Raw genomic sequence first — 11,288 nt, 5'->3', positions numbered from 1 at the left:
AAGTATGAATGACTTTGGGCTAGCTGCGCGCGAGTGTGTTTTTCAGCCGCAGGATGTCCGCTGTTACGGTGCTGTCGCGCACTCAAGTGTCTTTTGTGTGATGACTTTCTGCTGGGCTGTTACCATGGTAACATCATGTTGACGCAGGCAGAACATTTGAGACGATGCTGTTTTCATCGTTCTACTTTTTTCAACATGGACAATGTGTTGTGTACCCATTGTTTATGCCAACTCTTGTTATACAAAGAAAAGCCATATAAACAATAAGAGGCACAATAAACTACTTTTGTGAGATTTATGGACATTTTTTTCTCATTAAAAAAACAAACAAGTAATTGTCATCATGAAATACCGATGCACTTTGACTCTGTTGCTATGGAGACATCCAATTCATCTATCACGGGTTGGCCAACATGCAGCTAGTGGGCAGCGTATGGCATGTGAGGGAATGCAATCCGGCCCACCGCCAAATATCACAAATAAATTAATTAAAAATAAAAAAATAATAATAGATGGATGGATGGATGGATGGATGGATGGATGGATGGATGGATGGATGGATGGATGGATGGATGGATGGATGGATGGAAGGTTTTGGCATTGGATTGGCTCAGTCATTGAAAGATGTCGTGCCGGCGTCAACCACAAGATGGCAGACGTCGCTCATCAGTGCCTCCAAACCCCAGGTTGGAATTGTGAAGAAGAGCATTTTATGGCCGCTATTCATCAACAACAACAATGATTCATTCACTCAGCCACAGGTGAGTGGAAATTTAAATGACACACATGTGGCGGTATATTAATATTACAATGTTTTACAAAGTTAATTTTTGCCAACACATGAGTTCTTGCAATTAATGTTACTTTTTGTCGCCATATTTGAAATGCCTGACAGTCCTTTGCGAGGGTGTGGGTTAAAGAAACCATATTACTGTATGTGATTATTTTTTGTGTTAGTTGGATCTTTTCTATGTGCATTTCAAAATTCGAATATATGAAGACATAATATATTAAAAACAACGCAATTTAGGTTTAAAATTGGACCAACTTGACCCAACAAACCCAACCAAACAATTCAACACATTCTTTTTCTTTCTCTTTTTTTTTGGTGTGCGTTATCAAAACAGACATTGGATATAATTAACGGTAGCACTCAATAACTATTGAAATACATTATTATTTTTACTTAAGTAGATGAGTTGAATCGGTCCTTCTCCCTTTTCCACAAATCTTCACTTTTACTTGATCAGTGCATTCAAGCAGACGTGAGCAGGTTTGGCCACTAGAGAGCAGTCATGCACCGTGACTCGGCTCTCGGGCTGTGTGTGGAGGGGAGAAAAAAAAAAGCTGCATGGGTGCTAAGGTCATGTGGGGAAGTGGGTGCAGTGGCTCATAAATCACAAGCGCCTGGTGAACAAGGACATCAGATAAAGCTCTGCTCTTGATGCTTGTTCAGCTGCGCTTGGAAGGAAGGAAGGAAGGCAGTCGCTAGCATTAATAGGCCTCCATCGCAGCTCCGCTATAGTTTCGCCTCAAAGATGGAGCGCTCCGCTAGCTGCGAGGAGCTACGCTTGCCCCCGGTGCGGTGATTTATGACTTGAATTTAAGCACGCCGTGCAATAGAGCAGCTCCTGCAATAGGTGCGGCGACACTTGTGGAAAAGGTCAAATGTGCAAATAAAAGGAGAGATACGTATGTGTATGTATGGATGAGATATATAGAGCGGGAAGTCTATTGTAAATCGGAATAGTCAAGCCTCGGCAGGGAAATGTCCCAAATTTGATTGATTCCAGAGGCCGGAGATGCCCGAGCGATCCTCAATCTGGTCCGAGACGACCGGCGTGGTGTTTGTTTTTATGAGATAAGATAGCGGAGTCCTCCGAGATCTGACACCCAATCTCTGACAAATTATAGGACATCAGGGCCTTAAAGTTAAACCGTATCACGCTTGTCACAAACGCACCTTTTAAATGTTTGTCCAAAGTACATCAGCAAGAAGCAAATGAATAAAGGCAGCCTTTGTGATGGCCTGCGTAAATGTCACGTCAGTAATCACGATTTATGCGCTTAGCGCAAAGTTTACAACACACATCTCAGCTGATCAGATCCGTTTATTTTGATATTCCCATAAATTCTCAAAGGAGCCGAGCGGCTATACTTGTAGTAAACATCTTTTTTATTTTTATTTTTACCCCCCCCCCCCCCCTCCGCATAGCCCCAGCGTGCCATTCAGATACAAACGCCTCACCTTGATTTTATTAATAGATAGAGCAGGGTGATAAACAGCGATGAGATTCTATCAATTATATGATTGCTTTAATTAACTATCATTAAAGACAGATCAATAATGCCAGACTCAAATTAAAATAAGGCCCATACATTATACACTATTTTACAAGGAACAATCAAATGGCCTCATATACCAAGCCCCTGGAAGGGGGTTGCCACGGTAACCGGAGGGAGGCGGAGGACGACTGGGTGGTGCTGGTGGGGAGGGGGGCTTTAAAAGAGGCATGCACACACAGACCTGGCTGTATTTGATTATCTGTGAAGTAGAAGTGGGGAACAAAAGGATTGTGAAGGGCAAAGAGCATTCAAATGTCGTTTGGCCACCGATAAGCTCACGATTAGGAAGCTGCGGGTGGCTTGTCCCAGCGAGAGGCGGCGGGGTGAGACCCTGGACTGGTCGCCGGCCAATCAAAGGGCACATATAGACAAACATACAATGAATGAAGCAGACACGCATTTTTGGGGAACGTGGGAAAAAATTCCCCGCCAGCAAACACGGAAGGCCTGAACCGAGATTGAAAAATCCGATTGGCACGCTTGCGTTAGCATTGTCGTGCTTAAATTAATTTAGATAGCAAACATCCGTTGTCCAAATGTGGTCCCGTTAATATTTCCTGACAATGGATTCTATTGGTGAGTCACCCACCTCATGGATTTGTTATTGTCGCCAATTTCCAAGCCATCTTAGGCCAGCTGTCAACGCTAACGTTAGCCGATCACCTCTCGTGCTGTTTTTGTTTTCCCGAAAAATCGCAACGGGTGCCCTTTGTTTTGACAGGCCTCCAAATTTGGGCCCGTCTGGAACACGACAAAAGTAAACGCGAGTGACATTAGTCAAGTCTTTCACCGATGAAGCTAAATATTGCCAGAGGAATGTCAGATGACCTTTGACCCCGATAAAGCCCGCGCCGCGATACCAAGACGCAGAGCGACCCCGAGACACGCGAGTCATACGGGATGTCGGCCGCGTCGGGGTCGTTCCGCGTGACGCCACCTGGTTTTACAGCTGCCGCTCGGCAGACGGGACGTGCTCCTCATTTGTTACAAACGCGCCCGGCCGGGGTTGCGGCTCAGTCAAGGGAAAAGAAGACGAGAGAGGAGAGGAGAGGAGAGGTGAGGGGAAGGTGAGCAACGCTCTCAAGTGCAAAGACCATAAATTTAACGCCTTCCTCCGTGCGTGCGTGTGAGCGCGTGAGCGTGGGCCATCTTAAAGAAAGGGTAATGGAACAAGTGATGGAGAAGCGGCGGGCGACGATGGAGGGAGGGTGTGCCAGCAGGGAGGAAAATGAAGGAAGGCAGAGGAAATAAACAAGGCCCAGGTAGAGGGAAGAGGTGATTTGGGCAGGAGGAGGCGGGATCATAAAAAACTCCGAGATGTGTTCTGGCCTCTGGCTCTTTCATATCTTTTACATTTCTAATTAAAAGAGATAAAGAGTGAGGGAGTCATCAATCCCACAGTGATTTCCCAGTTAAGGTTTTAGAGGGGGCTGTAAACTAGGCAGCCCGGCATCATTGATTTTATAATTAGCTATCGTCACCCCGCACTCAAGACGGAGGGAGTGCGCTTGGGAAAAAAAAAAATTCAAAAAAAAAAAAAAAAGAGGAGGCGACCGTCAAGTGGAGCAGCGAGGCGTGAGGATGAAGGTGACGATGAGGAGCAGGAGGTCGGCCCCGGGTGGGGGTGGGGGGACCTTCGCACACCTTGCATGTTTGAAGCCAGAAGGGAATGTAGCAAACAAAATGGCAGCGGTAATTGCCAGTGAAATGTCGCCAGGTCCCAAATATTCCGAATAAGACGCATTTAGAGATATATCGATTTTTATTAGACAAGAATCCCAAAACTCTTACATTGCCACATACATGGCGGGATGAAAACAATTCCAAAACAAATCGTAATAATTGCTGTGCGACGACCTCCTGTCGTAACCCCGCCCCCCCCCTCCAAAAAACTGCCGTCTGCTTTTCAAAGCGAAACGACAGTGAGAAATTGGCCCACTAAAGCGGCTGCTCCCTTTTCAATAATCCCGCCCTAGATGATTAAACATTAAAATCCATTTCTTTCGCACATTATGAATCCAGTGCTATTTCTTGCCTTATAATAAAACCAAACACTGCAAAATATCTGCATAAAAAAATCTTATAGGAAAAAAAATGTGGACACGGCACGCAATGTGGGAGGATTAAGATCAATGTGTGTGTGTGTGTGTGGGGGGGGGGGCATTTGGCTATATTCTGTTGACTGAGGGCTGAATTGGTCTGAACGTCCTGTTCTTTTTGTTTTTTGCCGGTTCCCTTTTGCCTCGGTCCAAATTCAGCTTAATTGCAGCACTTTATGACAAAAAGATTTTTTACTAGGCACTATCTTACCACGGGCCTCGGGGGAACATGCTGACAGCACGTGATGAGAAAGATTTTCTTTCATAAGAGCGCTCTTGAATTATTCAGGTGCAAATTTCCAGCCGTGTGAATGCGAATGAAGACCAAACCGGCGGCGTTAAAAGTTATTCATACAAAGTTGCCGTCAACTTTAATCTGTTCAACGAGCGTTTGATTGCAAAAACATCTTTTTTTTTTTTTTTTTAACGCCATTTTCAAACGTCGGCCGCCGTATAACGTCACGCCTCCCTGCCAGATAATTTGAGCGCCATGCCGTATGAATGCTTTATGCCGTCACGACTGGCATTCAAAGCAGCGATGGGGAGAATTTAATGCTTGCGAGGGAGCGTTGCCATGATTTTCAGCGGGGAGCGGCCCCGCACAAAACATCATAATTACGCCGCCTGTCATGACTCCTAATCACAAATGTCATAAAAACGACATAACATCCGCCGTAAAGCTCTCCACGTAGCGATGATTCAAGCCCAGGCGTTGGGCTACAACCTGCCAAACGGAGCCTAAACGCCCGCTCTGTCCACCCGCGTCTTAAGCCCCCCCCTCATTATAAACGCCCCCCCCTAAAAAAAAAAATTGCATATCACCATTGAGTCTGTGGAAAAATAATGGAAGGGCTGCTGCTGCTTCTCACGTGAGGGATGTCCACCGCTGGTTACCATAGCAACGTGTTCACTGATGGGAAAGGAGGGGGGGGGGGGGGGGGGAGTGTGCAAAAAGTGAGTAGAGTGTGGTTGCAAAAGGTTAGACGGACGGACGGACGGAGGGAGTGTCTGAGAGGCAGAGCGAGCGAGCGCGGGCGGGCGGGCTTTAATGATGCTGAAAATTGGCCCGTGACGGCGCGACACCCCCGCAGGTAAATCATTGCTACGGCCTGCTGTCAACTTATCTGTCCCCTTGTCCTCCCATCTTGGCCCTCCCTCCCTCTGTCGCCCCCCCCCCCAAAGCCTCAACTTCTTTTACGAGCACATATTCAAAACTTTCATCTTGCGGCCATACTCACCCTGTCACCGTAAATAATTGCCGCCGTTTTGTCTGTGTGCATTAGTGAGCTTGGAAAAGTCGCCTTTTTTTTTTTTTTTTTTTTTGGGGCGTTCAAGCCAGATGTGTGAGGTACAATTTAGTGGAGGCACTTAATTCCACCATTTTGGAATTCTTTATCCTTTTGCTAGGCTATATTTCAAGGAGAAATATGTTACTTTTTACTCGGCTGCGTCTTCCCGCTGGCTGGGTTCACTAATTACTTTGCCGAGTGAGCTTGTACACACAAATCAAGCGGCGGGCTCATAAAGTGTGATGCATTGCTCATGTTTAAATCAGCCGGCGTGACAGGGGGCAAATTTGTAGGCTTGTTCAAAAGAAATGTTCATTTTAATATGGCGTCAATAATGCAAACGGAAACGTCGTCGCTCCGAAGCTTCAATTGCGCTCCCTTTGTCGTCTGACCTCGGCAAAGGTTGAGATGTTCTCGCCGGGTTCCCCTGACACTTTTCGCTTTCTACCTGACAAGTTCTGGCACTGCTCTTGGAAAAAAACAGCCTGCCCTTTTGTCATTAGCGGCAGAGACGAATCGAGTTAAGTTAAAAAAAAAAAAAGCTCATTACTACTGACAGACAGTTTTGGCGGGAATTGAAGCCTTGACTTTTTAAAGCCACGGTAAACAACCACGGAATCGCTAATGGTCCCGTGCCGACTTGTACATGAAATACCTTTTTAGATTTATACTGCTAAATCAAGAGCTGCTCAAAGTGTTTGTGACCGCCGTGCAATGATGACGATAAATCTCCATTCTATTCTGGAGTGTAGTTTCCCGTGAGGCCCTTGTTGTCTTGCTCCACGTACAAAATTTACTGCCTCGGCCTAAAGGCAAAATAGGACATTTCAACTTTCGGCCGCGCACGTGCTTGAGTTATTGTCATTTGTGCCGAGCGGCGACAAACGACACTTTTTTTTCCTGATAGCAAGTAGCTTTAGTTTATTCATGCCCCTATTTTTGACGTCTAAAGTATACATATTTTACTAAGCTTGTAAAGCTTACTTGTTTGTTCTGACATTTTAATGATATCTGCTTGTGTGTTTCACCTTAGACTGTGTCCGCGTGATCCACAAGCTGCTCTGTTCCTCCTGTGCAACCAGGTTCTTCCTCTTACACGGACGGACACAAAGAGTTACGAACAAAGTAAGCGACACATCGGGTTGATGCGTGTTAACAGGTGCGGCGGCATATGCCGTTTTCACGACGGCACATAACCGAGCCGCTCGGCTTTCGGGTCTCACCGGGCAGGAGGAGTCTCCCGGCTCGTGAGGTGAGGAGAGGGGCGCCGGCTGCTGGCTGATGACGCTCGCAATCGGGGTCAACGGAGGTCGGGTACAACCGGAAGGCCGAGAGGTCCATCGGTCGTCCGAAGAGGTGCCGCCTAGACGACGGGCAGAGCGCCGTTCGCGTCAAACCGTTGCGAAGGCTATTTAGTGTTGCCGTTGAATGAAAGTGAACACTTTTAGTGTTCCCATCTGCGGGGTGTTGGGCAGATTAATGTGGCTTCATTCACCTGTGGAAGCGGCGCTCCGCTTGGCACCGGCTGCCGTTCCCATTTTTTGCTCCAACTGACAGCTGTAGTCCATCAAGTCCTGCAGTGGGAAATACAGCCATCATTGCACACGGCGGGGCGGCGGGCCTTCCATAATCACGGCTTCGCTCGCCGCTGCTCTCGTAACCCCCAGATGTCTGACACATAAAGCGGACGCACATGCGCGCTCGCTCGCCCGCGCCGCACAATACGCCGCCGTTGCCGTTATGTAAACACGGGCTTTACGACAACTAGCGGACGTCAAACGCCATTCCGTCGGAGGGATTTATTTGGCGACGGTGGCACGCCAAGAGCGTTTACATAAACCGGACGGGCGTTTTGAAACGCATTGGCCGAAGCGATAGCGCTTAGCTAACGACAAAACTCTGCAGGCGTTTTAACAGCGGCGCCCTGAAAAAGCTCTGATTTATAGGACGCCGTAAAGCTTTTATATTGCGCAATAACGGCTAAAAAGACAACAACGACGGCGCAAAGATGCCCAACAAGTGAGACATTAGCAAGAACGGCGTTATGCTATCGCCCCAATTGAACGCTCGATTGCTTTATGAATAGCCAAGCGATAATCTATCACTCGCTGAGACTTGAGAGTGATGCAAAGGTGTTCGCCGGACTTAAATTTAAAGCTGATAATGAGCGCAGTTGAATGAAGTAGCAGTTTAACGTCTGAAGAAGGGACAACGGCTATTTATTTGTTAATCCATACCAACCATTAAGTGGCCTCTGGGGCTTATCAGATGATTAGAAAGAGAACATAAACGCGGCATTAAGGATATTCAACAACTGCGGCCACTTGTTACTTTCGTTTCCAAATGCTCCTTCTCCTTCACCCTCAGGCTGGACTTCAGCTCCTGGAGCTCCCTGCGCAGTTCCCTCACTTGGACCTACAAGATGGTACGGGTCAGGGCAGAAGATTTGAGCTGTGCAGATTTTTTTTTTTTTTCTATCATCTGTCTTTCTCACCCTGTTGCAATCCTTTTCTCCCGAGCTCCACCTCCAGCTTCATTCGCTCAGTCCTCTCCTCCTGGAGCTTTTCCTCAATCGTTTGCATCTCGGCTGTAAGGTTCTCCAGATCCTCGCGTGCCTTCTGCCGGGGCGACACACAGGTGATAACTCGAAACAACACGAGCGAGCGCAAGCTCCAGTGTGCTGTACCTCAGCTTTGCGCTGCAGACTTTGCTTTTCCTGAGCCCATTGTGCTCGACCTTCTCTCAGAGCCAGACTGCAATCGGCTAGCTGCAAGGTAAGCTGGGCAGCTTGAAAGCGGGCCTGATGCACTTCGGTCTGCCCGCGATCTCTTTGGTCGGCCGTTGAGCTCAGATCGTTCTTCAGGACGTCGGCGGCGCGCTCGCTCACATCCAAACGTTCCTGCAGGCTCCTCATCTCCTTCAGCGTTGCCTCGGTCAGCGCCTGGACCAAACAATAACTGCCTCGTCTCTATTTGTCGTACGCTGTGAGTATTTTGTTTTGGACGCACCTCTTTCCTGTAAGCCGCGGACAGTTTCTGGCTGAGGCTGCTGATGGTGTTCTGGAGTTGCAGCACGCTGGTGTCTCTCTGGGCCCGGGAGGTCCTCAGCTCCTGAAACTCCTTGGACAAACTTCGAAGGTCGCCTTGTGTCTGCTCCAGCTTGTTCTAAGTGTGGAACAACATGAGAAGAGCCACAAAGAGAAAATGGAGCAATGGTAGGAGAAGGTACCTGCAGTATCTGTCTCTCCATCTCCTCTTCTTCTGCTGTCCTCTTAGCGCTTTCCTTTATCCTGCAGACATTGAAGGGGATGTCGTACAGAGATTTTTTTTTTTGCGAAGAGCGACTCACCTTTCTAACTCCATCTCTCCTTGCAGAGCTCTCTGCGTCAGCGTTTTGATGTCCTCCTGCAGTTGTTCAATTTGCAACCTGTTGGCCTCTCTCACTTCCACTAGAGCTCTATTTTCTTCTGCGAGACATTCCCCCAAAACCGTTTCCTCCTGAGGGAACAAAGGCAACATCGTCGGGCCATCCCGCGTATCTCGACACCAACGATTCAACTCGAGATCTACGGTGGCGTGTTGTTTGAATGCGGCTACAAAGACCATCGTGTGTTTTGTGGCCCAAGGTAAAGATCTCAATGTAAAGATGTCATCCGTGACTACCTTCTGCCATCTCTCCAGCTCTTCAACCTTCTCCTGGCTTCTCCTCAGTTCGTCCTGCAGCCCACTGATGTCGGAATGGAGCTCTTCACGAAGTCTACTCCAGGCGAGCCTCTCTTGGTTGAAGTCTCGTCCCTCTTTCTCCTTTTGCTCCTTGGCTTCCTCTTGCATCCCCAGAAGCTCAGCCTGCTCTCGCAAACATTCCCGCAGTTGGCGCTGTCGAGACAAAGAAAAGCAGCCGTCGGATGGGCCTCTCGGATCCGCAGCGCTCGTTTGCTACCTTCAGTAATTCGGCCCGAGGTACGACCAGCACAATGTCTGTGCTGTCTCCTTCCCCGTGGGGCTCCTCCTCAAGGGTCACCAGGTCGTCCAGGGGTTTGGGGGTGCAAAATGTGAATCTTGAGCTCCGGAAGCAATCTTCACCGTTCGCAGCGACGTACACAAATTCATACTCTTGGCCACTTGGGCGAGGAAGGTAAGATGCTAGAAAAAAACAAAACAAACATGTTAGTTTATCAAGCAGTTGGTATGGACTAGAAAATCTATAATATGAAAATATTTTCAACTCAAGATGTGAAATTTTGCGTGACAGTCTATTTATAATTTGAACTTGTAAAGGACTTTGAAACACATCTATAAAAAGTGCAGTATTAATAAAGTTTGAATTTACTGATTATGAGGAAGTATCAAAAAAATAGTTTCTAAACGATCAAAATGAACATTGTTATTGTTGCAACGATATAATTTATAGATGCAGCTTTTTGATTAAACTTTATTGGTGCATGTGGCTGACTGAGACAATTTACTGATCGCTTTGAAATCTCCCAAAAAAAAAAAGATTTTATAAAAAAGTTACGTTTAACACGCATGCGCGCACACAAAGCGCTTCCAATTTAAAGGCCGTCATGGGAGCAATACCGGTTTGGACCACTGGGGGCAAAAGACGAGTTTATTCGTGCAGGTGTGTCAAACTCGGTTGCAGCCCGACTTGGAAAGTGGTCTAAATTGAACAAACATTCTCACCAACTTCTTTTGATGGTTCCTCGTATCACCATTCCTCATTTGCATTCTTTGTCGGTGTGAAATATGACTAAGAAGCGTTTAAACTGACAAAAGCTAGTAAGAGACGCTAAATAGCGTGTGGTTGCTACTGAAGGGAAAGTGACGTCACAGCGGGGAGATCCTCGATTGAATGCACGGTAGGTGAATGGTTGAATCGTATCCATGTGCATTTAGCAAACTGACAGGAATGGCACATTTGTCTTGATTTCAGGCTCACCATATTTTCCTATATTTTACTCAAGTTGTCATTGCTTCTCTTTTTATAGAACTGAATTTCTTTCCCGATGCACCCGCACTCCCGCCTGCTGAAGCGACTACGTCCGGACCCGTAAAGTAAGATCAACCAATATAATTCCGTATCACATTAACGGGGAATAATTTATGCAAATTCGGCCAACAAAGGGTAAGCCCACCAAGGTTTATGAGCTCTATTATAATTCAATGCAGCAACAAAGGTCAATTTTTGGACACGGATTAAAATAAAAAACACGCACACACAATTCCTTGTCGTTTTGCGAGTGAAGAGTGACAAAGGCAATAAGTCGAATTTTGCTGCAGAGGTGAGTGCCTCATCTGCTGTACCTGTGCCCTTCACACTCAATCATGCTCATCTTGGCCCCTCCCATCGCTCATTTCTCTTGGCCCCTCCCATCATTCCCCATCTTGCCTCATGAAAGGCATTCAACCCCTCTGAGAGTATTATATCAGTTTGACCTGATCACTTTCTCATCTAAGTTCAACACGTATTTTTTTCATAAGCAATAAAAGTCTGAAACGGCAATCGTGGCTACGTTCACATTTCTTTGATCCGATCAGTTTGGATTAAAGAAATA

General features: G+C 46.9%; 1 protein-coding gene and 1 long non-coding RNA gene across 3 annotated transcripts in view; one reads left to right on the top strand and one right to left on the bottom strand.

The window, feature by feature from the left end:
• Positions 1-4,089: 4,089 nt before the first annotated feature.
• The window catches only part of calcoco1a (calcium binding and coiled-coil domain 1a), an 8,481-nt gene continuing 1,282 nt past the window's right edge, over positions 4,090-11,288 (bottom strand). Inside the window, 13 exon segments of the mRNA XM_049752975.1 lie at positions 4,090-5,355; positions 6,763-6,825; positions 6,958-7,097; positions 7,230-7,308; positions 8,066-8,149; positions 8,229-8,247; positions 8,249-8,352; positions 8,421-8,675; positions 8,743-8,898; positions 8,963-9,023; positions 9,083-9,231; positions 9,397-9,609; positions 9,674-9,876. Of these exon segments, the coding sequence (XP_049608932.1) occupies positions 5,353-5,355; positions 6,763-6,825; positions 6,958-7,097; positions 7,230-7,308; positions 8,066-8,149; positions 8,229-8,247; positions 8,249-8,352; positions 8,421-8,675; positions 8,743-8,898; positions 8,963-9,023; positions 9,083-9,231; positions 9,397-9,609; positions 9,674-9,876 (1,529 nt within the window). The 3' untranslated portion in view covers positions 4,090-5,352.
• The window catches only part of LOC125988140 (uncharacterized), a 27,351-nt gene continuing 25,934 nt past the window's right edge, over positions 9,872-11,288 (top strand). For both annotated transcript variants that reach the window (XR_007488231.2, XR_007488232.2), the window contains exons 1-2: positions 9,872-10,592; positions 10,722-10,788. This is a non-coding gene — a long non-coding RNA (uncharacterized lncRNA). The remainder of the gene's footprint in view (positions 10,593-10,721; positions 10,789-11,288) is intronic.

The sequence above is a fragment of the Syngnathus scovelli genome, chromosome 2 (genome assembly GCF_024217435.2).
Source record: "Syngnathus scovelli strain Florida chromosome 2, RoL_Ssco_1.2, whole genome shotgun sequence".
NCBI classification, from domain to species: domain Eukaryota; kingdom Metazoa; phylum Chordata; class Actinopteri; order Syngnathiformes; family Syngnathidae; genus Syngnathus; species Syngnathus scovelli.
This window is presented reverse-complemented; position numbering and strand designations above follow the sequence as displayed.